Source organism: Sceloporus undulatus, chromosome 1 (genome assembly GCF_019175285.1).
Source record: "Sceloporus undulatus isolate JIND9_A2432 ecotype Alabama chromosome 1, SceUnd_v1.1, whole genome shotgun sequence".
Lineage (NCBI taxonomy): Eukaryota > Metazoa > Chordata > Lepidosauria > Squamata > Phrynosomatidae > Sceloporus > Sceloporus undulatus.
In genome coordinates this window covers 257,475,687-257,500,938 of record NC_056522.1, presented here as the reverse complement: position 1 = coordinate 257,500,938, position 25,252 = coordinate 257,475,687, and the positions used below count along the sequence as shown (strand labels likewise).

The window sequence follows — 25,252 nt, the reverse complement described above, 5'->3', positions numbered from 1 at the left end:
CCGGAGTCAAAATCTATGGCTTAAACCACTATGCCATTCTGTCTCTCACTAGCATTGCAGCTGACCATATAGAAATACAGTGTAGGCATCCACAAAAAGGATATGGTAAAATCCTGAAAAACCCCAACACTAACACTTCATGAATGTACTAAAGTGTTGTACATGTTCAAGGAAGCCTTTTCATGCATGCCCACTTTATTTGCTGTAAGATTTTCCTGTGGTGCATCTATAGGTGTGTGTTTCAAAATTCATTCTCCACTTTAACACAGGCATTCACACCATACAGACATTCAATGCTTCATCAGAAAAAAAACACATTTTTGAAAGTAACATATTGGTAAGAATTTCAAGTTCCCCATACATATGCAGAGAAAACTCCACACGGGCTTCGTAAACAGTTCAAATCACTATAATAAGATGACTTGCATAATAAGCATCTACTTCCTACTCTTACACAACCATTTTGTGTGTGGAAAACATTGTATTGTAAATTGATTTACTTTTTTGGAAGCCCATACTAATTAAAATGCATTAACAGTTATTTTTGTCATTACCTAGGAAAACCTTTTCCCTACAGAAACCTCTTTTAAGGCGACCAGTGCTCAAAACCATCTCCCCACCCTCAGTGAACATTGTCTTGCTCCTGGAAAACTGTAAATTCCAAACAATCATATGAGTACTGTTCACCAATCTAACATATCCCTCCAAGAAGACGTCTTAGAGATAACATGAGCCTATTCCATTGACAGCTGTAGAAAAAGAAAACAGAAACCTTTAAAAGTGATAGGGAAGTAAATTAGCATTGGTATCAACTGTTTACTCTCTTGAAAAGAAAGACGAATAGGTGTGGCTAAAGTTTGATTAGTTTTTATGACTCCCCGACATCTCATCTCATCAAGAAGGAAGAAAATACCATCAGAAAGATTTTGAGTGAAAAACACTGCTCTTTTATTTAAGGGTGAGAGCCTGAAGGGGAGGGATAAAACATGTGAAGGCTCATGTGAAAGGGGAACCCGCTCTAGATAGCGTAATATAAAAGTTTCCTTTCAGGGAAATGAGCTGTCATATGATGTCTGTATTGGAGCAGAGAAATGGGGAAGTGCAAGCCCTGTTGATAGGCTTCAGAGAGAACAAGAGAACAACAAATGTTTTGAAGAGCACAGGCAAGCAAGATATAGAAGAAAGAGCCAGAAGAAACCAGAAAGATACCGAGTGACCAAAAAGGGAGCAGCTGAGAACAGGCAAGGAACCAGGTTCTACTTTTTGTGGGGTGGGAAATCAAAGATTCTGGCCTGCATGGCCTCACCAGGTGCCAGAGGGGAGCGCAAGCCCCTCTTAGGACAGGAGGAGACCCTAGACCGGCCCACTGTGTCCCCCTTTGAGGGCAGAAAGGCTGCCTGTGCAGCTGTGTTGCTGGTGGAGATTCTGGAACGAGCAGCCTTCTTTGGCATCGTCTCCAACCTGGTCCTCTACCTGAACAGCAGCATCTTCAACTGGGGTGGATCCCAGGCTTCGCGGGCAGCCCTCCTCTTCCTGGGGGCTTCCTACCTGCTTTCACCCATTGGAGGATGGCTTGCCGATGCTTACTTAGGCCGCTATTGGACTATCGCCTTGAGCTTCTTGCTCTACCTGCTGACCGCTTGCCTGCTGCCTGCTGTGGCCTCCCAGGATGGACGGCTATGGCTGTGCGGAGAGATGCCAGCCTTCCCAGTGCAGCCCTCATGCCAAAAGGGGAGTAAAGAGTGCAAGCAGCAACTGCCAAGTCAATACTGTGCCCCCATCATGTACACAGGTCTACTGCTCCTTGCCCTGGGCATCAGTTCAGTCAAAGCTAACCTCACACCCTTTGGTGCAGATCAGGTAAGAGATTGTTGCTTAGATCTAATAAAGTTTGATATGTGGCAAAATCTGAGATGACTTTTCGACTTCACATGTCGTTCTTTTATTTGTCACCGGATGTTGCACTATGATTTGAATCATCTGGAGATTTACCTGAGCCAAACATTTTGGTTTTCTTCTGTTAAATAGATGATGACCAATTGAGTAGACATTTAATTTAAAAAAAACCTTGTTAATGCTTTTTATGCACTGCTTTTAAATCGTCATTCAATGTGCCCTCGCCCTTTTGGTTTGTTTGTGTTAAATGTAAATTTCACACTTTTCCCACCAGTAAAACTATAAATGTATTTATTTTTATGGGGGGGAAAAGAAGACACGGACACACAAAAGCCTAAATGGTTTCTGAAGTCTGGGCTAAAAGTCTGAGAAGTCTGTACTAATCCTTCCAACATGCTGCAAATTCTGGAAAAGCAAAGAAAAAAATTGTAAAAGGTTTGGCAGCATTGGGACTTCAGATAAAAACACACAGTTCGTAATTTCTATTTCTTGCTGTGTTCTTTGAATCTTTATATTTTTGAATCCTTATAGAGAAAGACTTGTGCTGAAACCTCAGAAAATGAAGTACAGTATTCCTCTGTGCTTTTGTTTGAAAACTCTTGCAATTTTAATTATTTGTCTTATGTCGCTTTTAAACCTCCGTTTGAAACTGTACAAGCTTGGAAAAGAGAAGGTGAAGAGGGGGTGGTTCCTTCAGCAAGCTCCTTAGAGACAAAAAAAAAAAAAAAAGACAATGCCTGTGGCAGAACAGTAGGGTGACTTAGGGTTTTTTTTGCCCAGTACAAGAGAAGTCCAGTGGCATTCCGGAGTGCTTCCAGACAAGGCTTTCATCATGCAATTGGCCTGTCTCATTCACAGGATTTTATATCTTTTTTTTTTTTCCCTTTGGCTTGTAACACTTCTGTGTTTTTTCACTGCTTCTTCAATCATTTTTTCTCACCACAGGAGATCTGTTGAGGAAACAATGGTGTAACTGCACAGTGTCTTTTGACAGGAGGAACTCTCCCTCCTCCTTGCTCAGAGGGTTTTGGCTTCTGCTATACTGCAGCAGTTTCACACTGCTTTAACTGATATGGCTCCATCCTTTGGAATTTTAGGATTTTTAGTTTGTTGTGGCACTGGAGCTCTCTAACAGAAGGCTAAATATCTCACAAAACTTCAAATCCCAGAATTCCATAACATTGAGACATGGTAGTTAAAGCAGTTTCAAACTGCATTAATTCTGCAGTGTAGATGCAGCCTACATTTCATCTTTTTTTAGATTGTAAAGTTTATCGCACAGGCCCCAAAATGGGCTTGTTGCATACAAAACATATGCACGCACAGGCGCGCACGGAACAGGATGGGGTTAAGAACTGTATTTTACTGCACAAGGGAATGCTGCTGCTGCCGCCGGGCGTTCCAATCGCATCCTTCCTCCATTCCAGAGGGCACGATTTCTGGAATAGAAGGAGGATGCAATTGGAATGCCCAGCGGCAGCAGCAACATTCCCCCATGCAGTAAAATACAGTTCTTAGCCCCATCCTGTTCCGTGCGTGCCCGTGCACGCACACATTTTGTAGCACAATGGGCCCGTTTTAGGGCCCATGCGATAAACTTCTATGTCTTCACTGCCTCCTACTCCCTCTGTAGCTAGGATCCTCAAATAAAGTATTAGCAGTTGCTATAAAGATGCTTGGCTGTCACCATGACCAACACAGCACGCCTATGGATGGTCTAGGTTATATGCATCTTTACTGAACTTTTTCTCTCCATACTTTCCATCCTTCCTTGTTTTCCTGTTGTTGTTCATAAGCCAAGAAACTGTCATACACTGCAGTGGACAACTAATTCCATTCCTTTTGGAATGGAGTGGGTCAGAAGGATATGCTGAGCTTCGCAACAGTGCTTCAGTGGTGGAAGCTCATTCCATTTGTGTGTGTGTGTGTGTGTGTTCTCCCATGATTTTGCTGCCTACACATTAACCTTGTGAATGAATCCAAAAAATTTACTACCCCTCTGTAAGTCCACCTATATGTGGAGGGCCTGAAAGTCAAAGAAGAATGCAAGTAAAAAATAGGAATCAAATGCCTTTTATCTGAGAAGTCCTTACTTGGCCATGCAGTGCACAGTTTGAAAAAGTTGCTTTTTGGATTATAATCCTAAAATCTCGCAAGAAGCTTGGCCACTGGCCATAATTGCTAGGGATTCTGAATAATAATAATAATAATAATAATAATAACAACAACAACAACAACAACAACAACAACAATTTATTTATAGCCCGCCCAATCACAAGGAATCTGGGTGGGTTACAGCAAGTAACTAGTCCAACAAGTAACTCTTCCATGCTGTGGCCAAGAGACAATTTTTACAGGAGTGTTAGCCACACCACAAACTTGTTAAAGAAAATACTCTCCTTTGTATATATACATCTTTTTTATTGCAGGTGACAGACCGTGGTCGGGATGCTACGCGACGTTTCTTCAACTGGTTTTACTGGAGCATTAACATTGGGGCTGTGATCTCCTTGCTTGTAGTTGCTTTTATCCAGCAAAATGTGGACTTCCTTACTGGCTATGCCATTCCTGCTATCTGTCTGGCCTTGGCCCTCTTAGTTTTTCTCATAGCTGCCCCCATCTTTGTCACCAAGCCGGCTGCTGGTAGCCAAGTCTCAACCATGTTCCAGTGGGCCCTCCAGAACAGCTGCTGTGGTCAAGCACTTCAGAAGATGGCCGTGAAGAAAAGGTATGCATACAGTCCAACTTTCCTGATTTGGCAGGGACAGTCCTGATTACTCCTGAATTGTCTCTCTTTTCCAGCTGCTTTTAAAGTGCCCAAGTTTCTCTCTCCTCCTCCCACTTTCACTCTTTGACCTCAGCTTACTTTAATTGATGAAACAGTTCAAAGTGCAAAAGCAGTTTGCAGTCAATGAAACAGGGAACAGGGTGCAGCAGAGAGAAGACAGGTCATCAGAGTCTTACCCTTCCCTGCAGACTTAGGCAAAAACAGACTGCTGCAGTCTCTCCTAACTGGTTTGTTCTTTTTCATTAATAACTTTTGCCATCTAGAATACATTCTGATGGTGCTTGCATCTGTGAAATGTTAGAAAGTATGGGTAAGGCAGAATGTGTGGCCAAGCTGGCTACAGATTTCTGGTAACTATAGCATTTCCAAGCTCTCCTTGTTTATGCCACCATAAATTGCTGAGGAAATAAGTTATCTCGACAAAGCATCACATCTCCTATGAAGGGGATTGCACAATGGGAGCTGCAGAAGATTCAAAAGAAAATTAGAACCTTCAGGCTGCAGTTAAATTTACACATATCTGGAAGCAAATCTATTGGCCTATATAGGACTTTCCTCTGAGTAAATATACTTGAGGCTGGGCTACACAGCGCTCGAATATCCTGTGTGCTGGAGATTCCAATAACGTGTTTGGGACAGGCAGAATGGTCAGGAATGGATGAAAGTGGCCTGTTAGATTTTATTGGACTCCAACTCACAGCAGCCCTAGCCAGCATAGCTAGTAGTGAAGGCTTATGAAGGTTACAGTTCTTAAGACACGTGGAAGGCCACTCTTGTCCATCACTGCTTTAGGTATTCCCTTCTTACAGGGGGTTACCTCTCACTTAAAAGGCATTAATATGGGTTTAATGTACACATGCAGTGGAATGAGGTGGCAGAATGCAGACAGAATGAGGTGGACTCCACTCTGGGAGAAAGGCAACATACATCTAATAAATAAGTAAATAAATAATAAAATTCTGAGTTGATAGTGGACTTTATTTTTAGAGCATAAGTTGAAAAAATTATCTTATATTGAAATGTTCTAGCCAAACAGCTCCATGAAGGTTCTTGTTTCTTTTTTGTTTACAGATAATGCTGTTGCTTTTATTTTGTTTTAACATATGGGAGCTTTTTTTAAAGGTATTCCTAGCTGCAGTTTGAAGTGTTAGTCCATTCTAGCACCTTATTAATGTTTTATACATGCATATGTTCTCCTACGAATGTGTTTGAATATTTGGGCCATCGCAGAAGATCCACATTCTATTCATGGTTGTGGAAGCAGAGTTTCACATGTGGTGCCATTGAATGTTGTGGTGCGTGGTCCACAATGCTCGTGGATGTGATATGCATATTGATGGGCCTGCACTTTTGGTTATGTGTTTGGTTGCACATTTGGTGTTGTGGTTCAGTTGCACAGCACTGCTGTTCTACCTCAGGGCTGCATCACAAAATTAAAGTGTACCTCCACATATGGACACAGGGACTCGGCCAAGGCATCTTTAGAAAGAGAAAGCACACTTCTCACTCCCTTAGTTTGTGGGAAGCTTATAAACCAATAGTCCATCTAGCCCTTTAGAAGGACTTCCCATGGTTACTGGCCAGAGATCTTATCAGAAGATGCTGAGGATTAAATCTGGGGTCTTCATCAGGCAAAATATGTTTCCCACTGAGCTATAGCCCTTCCCGTGGATCTCCCCTTGCAGCATGTACCAGAAAAGAGCCTATAGAAGTTATTTATTTGTGCTACAGCTCCCAGAATCTCCCCCACCCAGCATAGACACTACGATGGCTGTTTACTATAGTCCCTAAGCTTTTGATTTAAAAGCACTTGTTCATGGACTCTTAATGCCCAAAAGCTTTAGTAGGAAAGAAGTGGGATTCTTCCCTCCCTTGTATAGGATGTTGATTTCTAGGGAATACAATATTCCTTTGGGATCTGAAGCAAGTACTTTGATTCCTTCAAACCAGTCATCAGGTGGTGAAACTGAGGAGCTTATCCCATGAACAAATAAAAAAGCTTACCTCTTCCAGCTTGAATTCAGGATCTGGGATGTTATCATACCTCAATCACCACCTATCTAGCCGGGATGCCACTGCCAGGATGCATCCTGCATCGAAGCCTCACTCAACTGGCCAATTTTTTAAAGTCAGAAGCTCCCCAGCTTCTAAAAAGTGCTGCCTGAGTGAGTCTTCAACCCAGGATGTATCCAGGCGGCAGCATCCTGGCTAGATAGGCAGCGATTTAGGTATGATAACATCCAGGGGCATCCCAGATCCCGAATTCAAGCTAGAAGAGGTAAACTGGCTTATTTGTTCATGGGATAAGCTCCTGACTAAGAACAAAGAAGCCTAGGTTAGCTACTTTTGAAACCCAAAATATGGCCCTGGTCATGTTTTCAACCCCCTCACACATTTCTGTTCCACATTTTATTTACAGAACAGGCATTCTCCAGTCAGAAGCTGATGGCACTGGCCCACTTTCAGATACAACAAGACACCAGCGTGCTGGCCCATCCCAAGAAGATGTCTCCAATTTCCAAGTCACGGCAAAAATCTTTCCTGTGCTGCTTACTCTCATCCCATACTGGATGGTCTACTTCCAGGTAGAGAGCTTACAGGGGGAGTATGGTTGTAGTTTGAGTCTCTGTCAAAGAGACCAAAAACAAAAAACAAAAACCAACCAAAACCAAAATGAACAACTGATGTCAGAGACTGTACTCCTTTCATTTATAATTTTTCTTATTCTTTATAAGCAAATTTAATTTGTAATTTCATATTTTATTTATTGTTTTTATGGTTTTATCTCTTGCTTTTCAAAAACAAAAACCCAGGATTCTGTAGGATAGTCATGGCAATTAAAGTGGTGTCAAACTGCTGTAATTCTGCAGTGTGGCCAGGATGTGAGCGGTACTGAACTAAACATCACTCTTTTTCTTGGCATTTAAAATGATATCAAACTGCTTTAATTCTGTAGTGTGGCTACACCCTCAGAATATGAGCTGCATTGAAATAAACTGTACTGTTTTTCACATCTGCCTGTAATAGTTAGTGGTTTCCATGTCCATGGGACCATGCACCGGCTATGAGTTTCAGTCCAGACTGGAGCTTTCCAAGGTGAATCAATGTATCCCCCAAATAAATTCACTGCTTTGATAAACTTATTTCAAGTTTAGGTTAAAACCCAAAGTGGATTTTGCTTTGCATTAACATGGAAACTACTAGCCACACTGATAGCAGCCCTCCACTCTTTGTAGGGTTGAATTCTCATAAAACCAGGACTGGTTGGAGCTCTCTGGTGTATACTGTAAAGCAACAGAGGTTTGTTCCTTGGTAAGGTGTTCTGTAGCTCCTTCTTAGAACTGGGGTGATAAACAAAAAACAGAAGAGGGTGATTGTATTTTCCAGAGCTATGAAGAAAAGGTCTAAATATCCTGAAAACACCAAATCCCATCTGATGATAAGCAGGATCAGACCTAGTTAGGTCTTGGACTGGGGACCACCAAGGAATACCAGGGGCTGTGGGCTATATTTCAAAGGAAGGCAATGGCAAGCTACATTCCCATTCTTTGCCTAAAAAATTCCTTAGTCAGTAGGAGACTCGAATGTGCATACACACATGGAAGATTATCAGATGGGGGGTAATGACAGAAGAAGGGTGGGAATGAAGTGAAGTGCTCCTGTCCTAATTGCGCAGTTGTGCAAAGATTATCAGGCAGTGTTGCAATTATCCTGTGATTATCCCATCAATGAAGATGAATTGCCCCGTCATTTACCTCCATTTCCTAATAACAGGATAACCCATTAATACTGAAGTGACAGGACAATTCCTCTTCATTGATGGGATGAGCACGGGATAAGCACCATGTGTCCGATAATTTTTGCACGACCATACAATAAGGACAGGAGCTTTGCACTTTGCTCCCATCCTTCTCCTGTCATTACCCCCTCCCACACACACACGTCTAATAATCTCTATAGTGTGGGGGAAGAATTTCAGCTGGGGCTAGTTTTCTCAAAGACAAACTTCTCAATCAGCCAAATTCCTTCTGCCTAACCTTTAAAGGTCTGGAATTCTATCCATCTAGTTAATTAACATAGAACATAAAAAATAACTTGATCCTTTTTGTCCATTCCAATTTCTCCTGGGACAGCAATACCATGCACTGTCACTTGGAATTAAACCCTGCTGCTGCAAGCAAGCTTAGGACCAGGCTACAAGCTTTCCAAGCTCTGATTATTGGGTAGAGAGGATATATAAAATCAAGCCTGCCAGTTTCATTTTCCCCTTGCTTCCTATTTGCTGTTATAACAGAGCTGTAAAGTTGACAAGTGGTTGCAATAAACAGAAACGAAATGTGCAGTAAAACCCAAATATATGAAACTTAAGGTGTTTCTATTCCATTTTTAAAGAAAGTCTAATTGTAAATCTCTGTCTGTTCAGTGAGCATGGCTTGCCAAGAAAATTTAGAACCAATTACCCTAAAGAGATATTTGTGAAGGAAAAGGAATACACATGGAGATGACAATCAAATATAGATTATTCTAAAAGTGTTAAAAATGACTAGAATGACTGTTCTGATAAAAGTTTATGGTGCTTCTTTACAACACTTCATTGATTTACTTTGAGGTGCTATGGCACGGATTTGGCTGTTAGGAGAAGCTCTTCCTTCTTTTGTCACTGTATTATGGAATTTCTAAGTGATATATAACCTAGCTTTAAACTAAATAACCAATAAATGATTACAATTAAGGTTATGCCAGAATAAGATGAGGAACATATTTTGTATGCCTCCTGTAGAATATGTGCAAACTCAGTAGAATTAAAAATAGATTTAATCTGAATATGTGGGTAAATTCACTACAATTAAATGTAGGCTTAATGTTAATATGTGGAGTCTGGAAAAGAGAGCCTCTGCTACCTTTGGAACTTCTCCATACAGTCAGGATTCTGTCACATAAAGAAGGTGCATGTGTCAAGGACATCATCTTTTTCCACATATGGCGAACCATCAAGAAGGCAAAGATCTCCTTTGTTTCCTCTCCCTACACACTCAGATTATCACAGTGAATTTAAAGCAACTTATCTGCGATGGGATAAAGTTGTGTTTAATTTTAAAAGTGGGTTTTATCGTATGCAGCCACAACTGGACGAGTACTTACCCAGCAGATTTTCCAAAACAGCAAGCACCCATTTTTTAAAGGTTGCTGGAGAAGTGTGGCTGGGATCCAGGCTGCATGGATGCACTCAACCAGGAGTGGCTGTGTGTGATAACACCCACTTTGAAAATTAAACACAACTTTATCCTGTTATCGGGGATAAATTGCTTTAAATTCAGTGCAATAATCTCCTCAGTTTAACTGTATCCTCAGTGCCTTACTAGGTAATTGCTGTCAATACCTGACACTGCTGATTGTTCTGGGAAGGCCTGCAGACATGGTAAACTTTGTGGGTGAAAGTAAGAAAGTGTTGCCCTTGCTGTACTTGGCTTTTTGGAATTATAATGTAGCTACATGACATCATCGGTTATCTAGTACGAGATAATTGTTTGCTGATGCTCACAGTGTTCAGATCATGAGCTTCACTGTTCCATGTGATTTGTGGAGGGCACTAATGCATGTTGAAAACCTATGATAGGAGCACATCTTAGGCTACCACCAAGAAAGATCTATAAAGATGAACCTTTATGAGAAAGTTCAAAGTTCATTTGGTACATTTATATCCCACCCTTCTTCCATAATGGAAATCAAAGTCAGACACATGGGATTTCCAGCTGTCTCCCAATATTGATCAGATCCAGACTTCCTTAGTTTCTGGAAGATGGCTGTTTCATGGGCCTTGCACTGGAACCTGCCCTCTGGTTTCCATACTTCGTTAATGTTCCAGAGTGATGAAATATTCTTTGTTTGCCCTAGCAAATGAAGAATAGATTGCAAATTTACCTTAAGTCCTCTCTCTGTCTGCAGTTGTGACCCCTTATATTTCAAAGTCTGACCCCACTTTTTTTTTGTTTTACTAACTCTTTCTTTTGTCCTCAAGTGACATGTCTTCATGTTCTGTGACTGTTTTATAACACAGAGAGAAAGGGCTTTGTGGTATGCATGCTGCTTTGGGGTTGTAACAAAAGACCGTGGGGCCTAAGTATGCAAATACAGTCAGATATGTGTAACTAACCATCAGGGGGAGAACTCATTAATTGCTTCTTTTTAGCATTTGATACGATCAGGGACTTAAGTAGCACTGACCAAATTTAGATGCATCTTCTGTGTAGAATTTCAAGGAGATTTGATACCACTGAGGAAAAAAAGAGCCTCAGCTTTACAAACAGATTCCTCCATGTGCATAATACATGCACCGACTACTAAAGGGGTTGTGTGTTATTTGTATTATTTTGACTGGGACTAACATGACAACATCTAGCTGTATATGGTAAACATTTGTTATGAGATGTAGACCATGGTGGGATATGTAGGACCCTCCAGGTGTTAATAGATGGCAGCTCTTGCCATCCCTCGCTATTTGTTGTGATGGCTGATTTATAGTATGATAATATCTGGAGGATTTTCCCCTTCTCTGATCTATTATAGATCTTGAGCTAGCTCAGTCTTGATCCAGTTACCTTTTCCTCACAGTATAAATATATTTAATAATAGCCATCTAATGTTGAATTTTAGATGCAGTCAACCTACTACCTGCAGGGCCTGCACCTCTTCATCCCCAGCATCTTTCAGAACAGTTATTTGAACAACAGTGCACTTTCAGCAGCTGTAGATGGTGGCTACACGGTAAGCTATGAGAGACACAGTACTATGTGGCTTTATTGGGTCTCCAGAAGACAGAATGGCAGCACCCAGCCTAGACAGATTTCTTACCTGTTGAATTCCTCCATGTGCTGAAAAGAAGACTTTTCATGATGCCATTCTACAACATGATGATAGAGGTTGCTCTATCAGTAATATATCTCCAACATAACAAAGGTCTCTGTTTTGGGATGAGACATGGACACTCTTAAAGCTTGGAATGATACTTTTTAAAAATTACACTTGTCCCTCCATATTCACTAGGGTTAGGGGCACAAGACCCCCATGAATATGGAAAAACTGCAAATAACAAAAACACCATGTTTTTACCTGAGAGGCACTGGAGGAGTTATAAATACCTAGTAGAGTATTCTCTCTAGGAATCTCTAGGTCTTTCAGTGCAGCTTTTAAAGTTGACCACAGAGTTGCACTGGAAGACCTACATATTCCTAGAGAGAACATATTAATCAAATCCATGAGTAATCAAAGCAGCAAATATGGAGGGATGAGTGTATATGTATATCCTTGTTGCTGAGGGTATTTTGTTATCCTCATTGGCCACAGTGTTGGAAAAGTAACTTGCTGCATTGCTCATCACTTTATTGTTGTGTGCCTTCAAGTTGTTTCTGACTTACAGTAATCCTAAAGCAAACTTAATATGAGGTTTTCCAGGGCTGAGCATGTATGACTCGCCCAAGATCAACCAATAGGTTTCTATGACCAACTGGGGAATTTAACCCTGGTCTCCAGAATCATGGTCCAACGTGCAAACCACTGCACCACACTTTACCCATTACTTTTTTTGGGAAAAAATATCTTAGGGTTATTTTTTTTTAAAATTACAATATTGAAAATATTCCCCAAAGGCCCCTAAAATACCATTTAATATTAATTAGAAAACAGTTTTTGTGGGTTTTTCAGGCTATGAGGCTATTTTCTAGAAGGGTTTATTCCTGACATTTTGCCAGCAGCTGTGGCTGGCATCTTCAGAGAATGCTGGCATGGAAGAGAGTAGGGTATATACTGTATACTGTTGGTTGAGAGGAAGTGATTTACATGCTAATCTGTGTATTGTTTTGTTTTTGAATGACAAGACCTCAGGGTATCTATTTAATTAATAATCCATTGTCTGCTGGGAAACCCCCTCACCCTGGTCTTGAGTTGCTCCCGCAGAGTCTCCAGTGGACAGAGGGAGGGATGGGCAGATGTGGGGGCCCCAGACTCTTGCATTTGCTGGCTCTTGATTTTGGTGATTTTCAGGACTGGTAACCAAACTTTGTTTAATTTAAGGATTTCTTCTTTCCTGTTGAAATTGTGCAGGTGTTAATAGATTTTAATGGCTGACCTGATAGTTGTTGGCATAGTCCAGAATTTCAGTATTTGTCAGATGAGTGCCATGGTGTCCATTATGGGGACTTTGGTGAACAAGGAAACCACATCAAAGCTGATTACTATGTCTCTGGGTTTGAGTTCAAGATTGTTAATTTTTTTCTATGAAGTGAGCTGAGTCCTTGATATAGTAGGGAGTTTGCCCTATATGGGTTTATAATTGTGTGGCCAGAAACTTGGCCACATCATATGTGGGCGCTTACTATGGGTCAGAGTGGAATTGAATCCTTGTGGATCTTGGGCAGTCCATACAGTATTGATGGGAGAGCCTCAGATTTGCATAAACTTTGGCATGTAGTTGGCTGAATTGAGGGGGTTTTTTTAAATCAAGGCGTTTGTTTTCTTGGTGATTTTGTTGGTTGGGTCTTGTTTCAGTTTTTTGTATATTGCAGGATCCAGGAGTTCCTTGATTTTTTTGTTTTTGTTTGCATTATTCTGTTTCTATGATTACTGTGGCATTGCCTTTGTCTGCTGAGAAAAAGATGGTTCCTGGGTCTGAACTGAGGTCCTTGATGGCTTTTCTTTTCTTTCTTTTCTTTTTTTTTGGGGGGGGGAGTTATGTTGCTGGGGAGTTATTTTACCTTGGGCAGAATCCTTGCTGTTTCCCCTCTTATCTCTTCCGCTTCCTCCTCAGGGAGATGGTGGAGGGCAGATTCAATGTGGGCAATTATGTCTTCAACTGGGATTCTGGTGGTGGCAATTGCAAAGTTGCCTTCTTTGGCCTGGATGGATGTTTCTTCTTTTGAAAGTTGCTGCTGTGTCATATTGATGATGATTCTTGATATGTCCTGTGAGAGTTTCAGCTGGCACATTTGGCATTTGTTGATTTTTTTTTGGGGGGGGGGGGGTCTTTCGGTGTGGTCTGCCATATCTTTTCCCATTTTTCTATAGGTGAGGCTGTCAATTTTGTCCTAGTCTTGGGTGTTCATCTTTTGACTGATGCTGAGGTGGAGTGATAGCATTTCCTTGTCTGTGTTAGCCAGTTCTTTGTGGGCGGTGTGTATTCTTTCCCATAACAGTGCATGTTCTCTTTGGTTGTAGATATGGTTGGCCTGTGGGGATTTTAAGGTCCTTTTTGCTGTGAGAAAGTATGGCATGGTATCTTTGTCTCTGCAGTGAAGCAGGAGCAGATGTGCTCTTCTGATCCAGAGTTTTTCCAGTCTCTGGGTCTCTTGGAACAGTTTCTCCCCATAGAGATGTCCAATGTGAAGTTGAAGGCTTCCACAGCTGGCATCCATAGTTATTTGTTGGGTTTTTTGGGCTATGTGGCCATGTGCTAGAAGAGTTTATTCCTGACATTTTGTCAGCAGCTGTTGTTGGCATCTTCAAAGAATGCTGGCATAGAAGAAAGTAGAGTATATAGACTGTTGGTTGAGACAAAGTGATTTACATGTTAATCTGTGTATTGTTCTGTTGCTGAATGGCAATTAGAAAACATTACTCATCCTGCTCCCCAGTAAAGATAGCCTGGAACCAGCAGACCTAAAATATTGCCCACCCTGATTTTTTTAAAGTAAAACTGCTCTACAAGGCTTAAGAATTACATTTCAGGGCCATTGTAAAAACAGCAAGATCACCCAAAACAGTCCCATAAAGAAGCCAGGAGTGAAGTGACATCACTGGTTGTCCAAAATGGTAGCAGCAATGGCATGCTGCAGTTCTCCTGAGCTCTGGAGTGTCCAGAAAATTTGTTATGCAGCCCTCCTCCGCACTCCAGAGTATGCTCATCTATAGAATAGAAATAAGTTCTTTCTAGAATACAAGATCATTAAATTAATAGTCTAGAACAGAATTTATCTTCCTCCTCCTCCACTTCACCAAAAGCCTAAGCACAATCCCTGCTTTTGAAAGCAGAATACCTCCTGACAAGCTGCACATGATTTCAGCTATGATTGCAAGCCTTGGTTACCAGAATGCAGAACAGAAATTGTTCTACTTCCCCTTAGGCCACAAATGAGGCCAAAGTGAGGGAATTGCTAAGATGAAAGAATGGAGAATGTGTCTATGAAAGAGAATGAGGGACTCTGGGAAAACAACTGAGATCCTCATGTCAACTTGAGGCTTCTTTCTTAGGTGGATCCCTTATTTCATAATTGTAAAATAGGGTCTCTTACTTAGAGGACTGAAATTGTATTGATTTGTCACTGTCTCTAGCATTTCTGATATTGGTGAAAATAGTTAGTTCCCAAGTAGACGAAAGCTAGTGTGGTATAGTGGTTTGAACACTGGGCTATGATTCTAGATCAGGATTTGAATCAGCCATGGAAACCCACTGGGTGACTTTGGGCAAGTTACACTTTCTCAGCCTCAGAGGAAGACAAAGGCAAACCTCCATCTGAACAAATCTTGCCAAGAAAACCTCGTGATACATTCACCATAAGTCAGAAAGGACATGAAGGTACACAACAACAGCAATTCCAGGAAGAGTAGACTCATTGATTCAGTTGCTGAATGGTGAATTAACACACAGATAAATCCAGTTGATTTACTAGTATTACTCTACTCAGAGCTAACATTTAGGCCATTTTTATCAGCCTCCTCTGCTTAATGGCTATGAACAAGGCCTCTATTCCAACTGAATAGACCTCAGCTTTATTGTGCTTCCTTCAGTTTACATTGTAGTTCTACAGAGAGCTAATTCACACATGTATAAGGGTTGCCATATACAGGGTCAAGATTTTTACACACTTTAGAAACTATCCTAACATTGTGTTATAATTAACAGGACTTAAAACATTTCTGTAGTTGTGTTGCTTGTACAAATCTATCATGTGATAGCCAGGAGGTGTGTGCTTTGATCTTAGATGGTCATTATGGCATGGATCAACCAAGCAGTAAGTGAAAATTCATACAAAATATAAGTATCCTGAAACTGTTAGTTGGATGGGTGGATCTGTGCACAGTTTTGCATGGGGTGAATTGGTCCTGCGGTTCCTTTGTCAGGTGTTTGGCTTGCAACTCAGTCCACTCATCACACCACTGGTGGTAGCTATTTCTGATGCAACCACTGTGGGCATTTTGTGAAAGAATCGTGGTGAGTGCTTGCTGAACTCTACATAAATCAACTTGCAGGGTGACAGTTTGGTTATGCAAATTGGACCTTGATGGCTCAATGGAATCCATAGCCTCTTTGCATAGCATCCCATGAAACAGGTGCTCTCCCATGCTTTGCTCCAGAGAACAGACACGTCACAATGGCCGGGGGGGGGAGATATTTTGTTCTTGAATCTTGACATTTTGGCATTTGACTCTTGGTCTCTCTCTAGCTCCCAGATGCTTGGCTCCTTCTAGCTAATGTGGTGGTTCTGCTGATTCTGGTTCCTTTAAAAGACCGGGTCATAGACCCATTCCTTGCAAAAAGGAAGCTGTTGCCTTCAGCATTAAAGAGGATGGCTGTGGGCATGTTCTTTGGCCTTGGCTCAGTTATTTTAGCAGGTATGTAATCTATTCACTAGTTTATATATACCCCATTCCTTCTTTTTAGAATTAAAGCATTTGAGCCCAAAGATTAGAACTTTATGATTCACATGTTTCTAACAAAATAGGAAACCATGCTTGTCTACAGACTGATAATTTGGAAGGCAAGATGTACTATTTCTGTGCTTGCAGGAATAAGCCTGTATGTTAAATATCTTGTTTAGAACAGTCTTCCTAGGAGTGTAATGTTTCACAATGCAGGTAGGGGACTGCAGACTTGTTAATGCTCTTCTATGTAAAGCAAGGACATTAAAGGGCTAGATATCGCCACATAAAATAGTAGTACCTCACACAGAAAGTTGGCTAGGACCTATTTTGTAATTTCCTTCTGTATGTATGTATATATACATCTATGTTTGCTGTTGCAAGATTGGCTGTTTTTTGGGTTTTTTTTTTTTAAAAAACTGGCCATAGACTAATTAATTATCTCTATAATTTGTTGTCCTTTTAAAGTGTTATTTCATTTTATATATTATTTTCATTGTTTTTTTAAAAAACTTGTTCATATTTTAATTACAGGTTGCCTTAGTTTTTTTTAAATAAAAGTCACAAATGAAATGTAATATTAATAAGTTTTGATGTTGAGTAAATTCAGCCATATCTCTTCTCGTTCTCTCTCTGACTGTCTCATACACATGCAACACAAAACATATCAATAAAATTACTAGTTGAGATCTGCTCTGAGCTCTGTAAAATTGGATGCTTTAGATAATGTTGGTTCTTATTGGGTGGTAATAATAATAATAATAATAATAAATATCTTGCCTCTTCCGCTTTGTGGATCGAGGCGGGTAACAGCAAAGTTAATACAATATATAACAATAAAAACAACAAGCCCCACAAGACCCCGACCCAACCCTCCCTCCCAACTATAAAATTAAAAAGTACATAACAATACATCAAAATTAGAAAACAAACCACAAATAAGAAAAATAATAAAAGGAGAGGGATTCAGTTGGTTCTGGACATTATCAATTGGGGAAGGCCTGCCGGAAGATAAAGGTTTTTGTTGCCTTTTTAAAAGCCTCGAGTGAGGATAATTGGCGAATCTCTTCTGGCAGGTCATTCCAGATTTTTGAAGCGGTGGCAGAGAAGGACCTCTGGGAGGTCACTGCCAGTCTTGTCTTTCTAGATTGTAAGAGGTTTTTTCCGGAGGATCGGAGTGTACGGGAAGGATTGTATGGGAGGAGGCGTTGCTTCAAGTAGACTGGACCCAAGCCATGTAGGGCTTTATAGGTGATAACCAACACCTTATACTGTGCCCAGAAGCTAATAGGCAGCCAATGTAATGATTTTAAAATATGTGTAATATGGTTGAACTTGGATTTTTCGGCGACCAGTCTGGCTGTTAGTGTGATGCTGAAAAAGGCAAAAATGGTTATTGCTGACAATGATGATGACGATTATAATGAATGGCTGACATGAATTAATATTCCATTAACTTTCTAACTTTCTAAGAATCTCCTAATCAGTTAAACAAAAGGTGTTATCTGACAGTTTAGAAATTACTTTTTCAACATACAAGTCTCAATCTCCAGAGAGTCTAAGAGTTGTAGACTAAAAACAGGACCTTTCCCAAACTCTGAACTGACTTGTAGGCATGTCTTGATGGACACAATACTGCTCAAATATGCAGAAAATGTGCTGGGGATGTTTGCACACAGGACATCTCTACATACGTTCTCCAGATAATCAGTCAAGCGAACAGTTTTGTCTCTGTTCAATATTATTAGGCATACCATAGGTAACCCCAATCTAGGAATGGAGATAAGCTCGCCAGTTCTTGATGGGGTCACATTTCCCCTGAAAGACTGCGTCCGCAGCTTAGGGGTGCTCCTGGATGTCAGCAATAACCATTTTTGCCTTTTTCAGCATCACTCTAACTCATTAAAAAGACTACTGAGGCAGAGGTTGTTCAAATGTACTGATGTACTTTGTGTAGCTGTCATATTCACTGTCACCATGGGGAGCTATTGCTCTATAAGGAATACTCTTGTCAAAGAGACAGTAACTCTGCTGGGATCCCTGAAATGTCTGATATGTATCTTCTGTAAGGTCTTATTCTGGGTCTGAAATATGGTGCTTGTTCTAATTTGAGGCATGATACACTCAGTATCTCACTTTATTAATGTTTTTATTAATGGTAATTACTGTGGATAAATGAGGGATTATATACTGTTCTGTCAGCAGGCTTCCAATCCATGGTTAACAGGCCCTCCAAAGACCAAAGGTTCCCCTTGTGTGGTGCCCTCCTTGTTCAGAGGGAATGCTAGGGTGGTATGGCATGACAGGACCCTTTAGACATCTCTCTCCATTCTACAGCTGCCACAATAGTTAAGGAAAAATCCCCCCTTTTTGTGGCTTGGAAATGCTGTTGAGTTCCCACTAATAGTGTGTGAATGCCTTCTCTCTAGAATGTTACAAGCAGGGTGAAGAGTTCAGCCGTTTGCCTGTTATGTGCAGCAAGGTAACCATTTCACATTCATGACGAGCTGTCATGCAGTCTGTAAACAATTTGTACATGTATGACAATTTCTTCCAAGTGCATGACTAACATAACACCCCAATTCTCAACTCCTGTCAACCCAGTCAATATTACCAGTATTCAGAGGTGATGCAAGTTGTATTCCAATAATACCTGGCAGGACAACAGTTCCCCACTCCTATTCTAAATGCTGCTTTTCTCTTCAATAGGTTTGCTGGAGACTAAACGCCTGCAGTACGTAAACAACAATCAGACCATCTCGCAGCGGATTGGGAAGGATGACTACATTGCAGCCCCACTCTCCATCTGGTGGCAAGTCCCTCAGTACCTGCTCATTGGAATCAGTGAAATTTTTGCCAGTATCCCAGGTAAGCAACAGGAGGGGTACCTATTGCATTTGCGAACATAGACCTGGAACTACATGGAGAAAAAGTAGGTAGTGTGGAGAGGTCCTAATTTTGTTTTTTTACATAATTCCTTTATGTAATCCTGGCCTAATTTATTCGTTCACATTAAGATACATTCCCACAGTTTGGATGCAGTAGGGAGCCATGGCTAAACTGTATCTATGATCTTTGTGCTGGTGCTGAATCCTAAAGTGGAATTGGAATCTCTTTTTCAGTAGTTTGAATTGATTGCTCTGGGTCCTATTCTCTGGAGTAGGGGAAAACAAGCTTGCTCCCTCCTCAATATGACAACCCTTCAAATATTTAAACACAGCTATCATATCACCTCTTAACCTTCTCTTCTCCAGGTTAAACATACCCAGCTTCCTAAGTCTCTCCTCATAGGACATGGTTTCTTGAACACAAGTCTCATCCATGATCCCCTCAAAAACCAGAAAACAAAAACTGTCTAGGAAACTTTGAACTACTATTTCAACATAGCCAATACTTTGCTTTTCCAACAAACTCTCTGAATTCTTCTGTCTTTTCCAGGGCTGGAGTTTGCTTACTCTGAATCACCAAAATCTATGCAAGGAGCCATCATGGGCCTGTTCTTCTTCATTTCTGGAGTGGGATCACTTTTAGGATCTGGCCTCCTGACTTTGCTCTCACTACCAGCCACTGGCTGGATGCACTGCCCAGAGGATTATGGTGAGGAATGTGAAAAGCAATTCAGAACACAGCCCTCTACCCACAGAACAACCTTGACTTGGTTGTTCACAATTTTACCCTTGAGGAAAAACTAAGGGTGAACTGGAGGTGGGAGGGAGAATGGAACTGGAACCTGGGATCCACCATGTATTCTTGGCTGCACTTACCACACATAGCTGTAAAAGCAGAGAACACAAAGAGAGCCCTAGAGCCTTTGAAATGACAAAGAATGTGTTTTTGGGAAACTGTTGTATAGAGAGCTTTCAGAAGAAGAGTGGCCAAGAGCAGCCAAAGACTGGAGATGGTGGCACCCAGGCTCCCTGCTGCTTGCTCGCTTTGTGCTTGCTAATGGCTTTCCTCTTTTCCTTCCCTAGGGAACATTAACAAATGCCGGATGGATTATTACTTCTTCCTGCTGGCTGGGATTCAGACAGTAACCTGCATCCTCTTTATCTGGATCTCCTTCCGCTATGAGCGTCAGCAGCGACCTCCCTGTCTCCATTGCACTGGCCGTGAGAGCAAGTGAGATGCACTTCTTATGTGTCTTTCTCAGGACTGTGAGGAGGAGAAGTGCCTGAGTTCACCAGGTCTCTCAGCCTACTCCCAGACACCATGCCATTGTCATATATAGTGATCATGTGAAAGCCAATGGAATTTAAAAGGATTAGGCAAATTAAGAAGGGATAAAACCATCAGTGGCAGCCAGCCAGAACACTAAAAAACTGCAGCCCCATATTCATTAATGCCTTACTTCCTGAAATCATGTGAATAATACAGCCTAGGGAGGTTGCAAACAAAAATTATCATGGGATACAAAGCCATTGTGCTTGAATTAGGTGGACTGTTATCTGAAACAGCAAAAGTGTTCTTGCATTTTTAGACCTTACAATCCCCTTTGCTCTTCAGTAGGTTTCTTTGCAGTGCAGAAAGGAGTGTAATTAAATGAAAAAGTTTTTATTGTGCCCCTTCCAGAACCATCTGCCAGTGTAAGAAGACATATTTTCTGTCTTCATGATTTTGTCAAAAGGTTTATTGAGAAATCATTTCCAAAAATGCATTGATTCTCTCTTTTTCAATGCCTGGATGGGGAAAGCAAATGGAGATGTAGAGAAAGAAACCACTACACATGAGATTACTTGTCTTAAATCCAGCTGCTGATCCTAACTAGAGTAGATCAATTGAATCAGTAGCTGAACACTAAGTCAACACTTATGTAAATTCTATACAAGTGGGTCTGCTTCAGTGGGAGGGACTTGTAGACTTAGGCCATAGTGTATAAAATATAAAAGACATTTTAATAATAACTTCTATCAGCTTTCTCATCTTAGTATTCCTTTTAGGAATGGGAGAGGGGAGGAATAGCAGATTTTTACAAAACCAAACACCAATTTCTCAAAAGTAAGTAGTGTGGGGGATGCAACATATGCAGGCTCAATGCCAACAAGTTATTGGAAAATCTCTCAAGATCTGTCTATCTGGCTTTCTATCTGTCTAAGTAGGGTTTTGATCTGAGCTGGAACAAACACACTAGCCGGGCTAATTCCTATCACCATTATATTTTAGTTTAAGGTTTAAGTATGTAGTCTTTCTCTTCATGGATTTTCAAAGTCAGGCTCCCCTACAGAAACATTTAATGCTTGACAAAACTAAATTCCATTTGAGGCATGTTTTGGCTAGTTTCCTGGTAATATGAAACCTAATCTTAAATGATTTATGATTAGTGGTCTTGCAGCTTATAGGTTTATTTGGTGAGAGACAGGAGGAAGGAACTGCCTTGGCTGTTAGAAGGCAACTCCAGCCAAGTAGGGCACTGCTCATTTCTTGAATATCTATAACCTTCTAACAGGTACAAGTGTGAATTCATGGAAGGATAAGAAAAGCTAGACTTGATGAAATTATTTTTTTTTCTATATGACTCTTACAGGGGTGGGACTTGTGTAGTCCTCCAGATGTTTTCGGACAGCAAGTCTCAGGAATCCTAGCTAACAGAAGCAAGTTGGAAGCTATAGTCCAAAAACATCTGAAGGGCTGCATGACCCTACCTCTCTCACAAATACAGGGACATATGAATGAGTGGTGAGGCAGGAAGCTGTGCCTGCTAAGTGGCAATCAAAAGGTAGGGGAACTTGATGTGAGAGAAAGCAAAGCCCTCCGGGTGAGCATCCTATGGCCAGATGGCTGTTGAATGTCCTAGAACTGCAACACCCCATCCTCCTGTGTTTCCCACTAAACAGACTAAGGCAAGAGAACTTGTGGCTCTCAGTTGTCATTGACCAATTCCTATCAACTTTCATTAGCCTGGTCAGTGGCAAGCAATGATGGGAGTAGAAAGTTGCTAGCAGCTGGGGGACATGAAGGTTCACCTGAGAAACAAGACCTAATGAATTTGGGCTGTATTTAGGAAGTACCATGTTGCCTGTTAGTTTCTAACCATTCATATGATAAGGGGGAAGGAGTTGAAAGGACCATATCCTGTGGACGTTGGTGGCTTTTGTATCCATGGGGCAATGAATTTGGTCTGGGCTTTATAATCTTCTGAATCAGTTTTGGGGAAGATAGAGGTTCCCCTATGGCCTTGCAGAGCAACAGGTCCTTTAAAGTTCAAACTGAAACCCTGATTGGATTCAGTGCCCCACTGACACAGAATCCACCAGCTGCTACTGACCATGCCAACAGTTGCCCAGAAAATCTCATGACGTGTAGTGGTGACATTGCTGTCCACCTTATATTAGGATCAAGGCTGGAAAAGTTCTGAATGAGGTCAGGAAAGAGGGGTAGAGCTGTCTGTCAGGAGCCTGGCCTTAATCTCATCAGCAGACAGGGTTGCAAGTGATTAGACAAGCCTCCTTGTCACAAAGAAAGGCACCAATGAGCCACAAAATACTAGACCTTTGGTTCTTTTTTAAATTATTATTTATTCCATTTTTAACAATGTAAGAATTAAAAATCTCCCATAAATAAAGGACTTGCTTGGCAGCCTCCCAATACTACAGGTATAAAATGTGAGCGATTGTACAAAACTGTTAAGGACACACCAGGCACACCAGGTTGGGGGTGGGAAGGATAAAAGAACTGGCCAATGACTGCTTGGAGCTCTGCTCCTCTGCCCAGCTTTAAAACTGGGGTGGGCGGGATTTAGGAGAAGGAGAAAAAGCCCCAGGCTCAGACCACAGGAAAGAAGGGACACTTGCTGTTAAAACCATCACAATGGACACAAACTGGTAATGAGAGTCAAAGCAATAAGGGAGGCCCAGGAACAAGGCCCAGCTGGGGTTCCCTTCTAAAGCACATCACAGCATCTTGCTGCTGGCATGTAGCTAAGCTGCCTTCAAGTGTGCATCATTCTACCTGCACCCAACAAAAAGGTTTTGGTGGGGAGGGGAGGGGAGAATAAGGACACATGTTCTGTCGCCAGCAAGGAGAGCTGTAACTCCACTTAACAAGAGTAACAGGAGGAGAAAATGTAGACTCTGACTTGTAAAACCCTCTCCAGTGGATCCCTCTTGTACCTTAAGTGGTACAACATCCAAGGAAGGAGATCTCTCTAACATAGAGAGTGGGAAGAGTGTCTCTGGTGCCCTGTGTCCCTCTCCCCTTCCCCTTCCCACCAGAGTAAGCTAGGACTATTTTTTCCTCTTATGTAGAGCCCTCTCTAGAAGGGGAAAATGACAAAGGTAGAAAGCCCAGCTGGATGAGCCTGGGAGAGCACCCAAGGGGGAGCAAATGCCAATCCCTTATTGGTTTGCCCATATGGGTACGGGTGGAGAGCACAGGAGACCCTGAGATCAAGAGCTGCCCCGAATCCTCTCCATGTAGCTGCGCAGCTCATCTGGATCATGCAGCCCCATGTCCTCACACACCCAGCGAATGTCATCTTCACTGGCCACCAGGATGGACTGAACAGCAGGTGCTGAGGCTGGGGGGCTAGAAGCAGAGCCAGGAGGAGTGGCAAAGGTCACAAACTCTACACGTTTCCGGCGTCCTCCCACCTCCCTGCCCTCTTTCTTCCGAGACAAAGTGGTGGTCAGAGCCAGGTTTCCTTGGGCTGTTGGGCCCAAAGTACTGGCAGAAACCAATAGGGTTTCTGTTTCTGGCCTTGGGAAAGGAGCTGGGCTCTCTTGGGCTGCAGGCTCCAGCTTCCCCTCTGGTCCTGCACAGCAGCAACAGCCCTCACCGGTGCCAGAAGGGTCCAGGGATTGGTCTTTGCAGTGCTGGTGGCGGAGATCCAGCTGCCGACTAAGCTCCTCTTGGTCTGTACCCAGCCAGACCCAGTTGTGAGGCTGGGTTGAAGAGGCTGGCCCTGGCCCAGTGTCAGGGGGTTCCTTGCGTTGGTAACGAAGGACAAAGACTATGCAGTTGATGAGGAAGATGAAGATGGCGAGGCAGAAAACACCTAGGAGGACATACATGCCAATTTCCAGATCTGTTACCCTTGCCGGGGCCTTCACCATCTCATCTTCTTCTTGTTCCTCTTCTCCCTCCTCCTCCTCTTCTTCTACTGGATCAGCTTCTTCATAAGAGCTTCCTCCAGGCCCCTCAAATTTGGTCATTGGTGGTCCTACTCCTACTGGGCCACGCCTCCTCGTTCCCCTTCCGCTGTCTGTGACAGCTGCGACTGTTACTGCTTCACCTGACATAGCACCTTCTGCTCGCTGGAAGGGAGGCTCCCCATGGAGGCGGGGGTCCTGTCGCCGAGGGCTGCTTGTTGTGAGGATGTGCTGGGCAAAGTTCACCTCCAGCCATGCTGTGCCCTGGGCAAGGGGAGCCCTGTGTTTGCCCTTGCGGCAAGAGTCCGGGGAATGGAGGCTGAGCTGCAGGAGGGAACCTTGGCCTGGTCCCTCAGCAAGGATCACTGGGCGAGCCTGCTCCTCGTCCAGCCGCACAGAGACCACATTAGGGTTCAGAGAAGAAACCGAGAGCACAGCATCCTGCCAACCATAAAGCTCTACAGGAGCCAAGGTATGATCAGTGAACACCAGCCAAATGCTCAGGACTCCCTCCTGCAAGGAAAAGGAATGGGGATCAGGAGGGGAAGAAGACCACACAGACAACATGAGGAGCTGCAGTCATCATGCACATATTCCTATAAACAAAGGCTTGCTTCATCTTGAATTGAGGCCTATAATACAATGCTAGGAAATCCTGCTTTTGGACAATAGCTCCTCAAATAGCATGTTCAGGAGCTCTGCTAGCTGGGGGAGTGTGGGAGTTGAATTTCCAATATGTAATTTTTTTCCAATGTTACCATACTCTAATCATCCAGTTGGTGACTTCTGGAGCTCTCCAAGTCAAGTCTGCAAGCCCCCGCTCCATCAGGGCTTGCCTGAAAGAAGAGCCCTC

General features: G+C 42.2%; 1 protein-coding gene across 1 annotated transcript in view; it reads left to right on the top strand.

Moving 5' to 3' along the window:
* The first annotated feature begins 1,086 nt into the window (after nt 1-1,086).
* Nucleotides 1,087-25,252, top strand: part of SLC15A3 (solute carrier family 15 member 3) — a 34,596-nt gene continuing 10,430 nt past the window's right edge. Inside the window, exons 1-8 of the mRNA XM_042445829.1 lie at nt 1,087-1,860; nt 4,326-4,624; nt 7,104-7,269; nt 11,339-11,449; nt 16,120-16,288; nt 19,025-19,183; nt 19,754-19,912; nt 20,287-20,434. Of these exons, the coding sequence (XP_042301763.1) occupies nt 1,297-1,860; nt 4,326-4,624; nt 7,104-7,269; nt 11,339-11,449; nt 16,120-16,288; nt 19,025-19,183; nt 19,754-19,912; nt 20,287-20,434 (1,775 nt within the window). The 5' untranslated portion in view covers nt 1,087-1,296. The remainder of the gene's footprint in view (nt 1,861-4,325; nt 4,625-7,103; nt 7,270-11,338; nt 11,450-16,119; nt 16,289-19,024; nt 19,184-19,753; nt 19,913-20,286; nt 20,435-25,252) is intronic.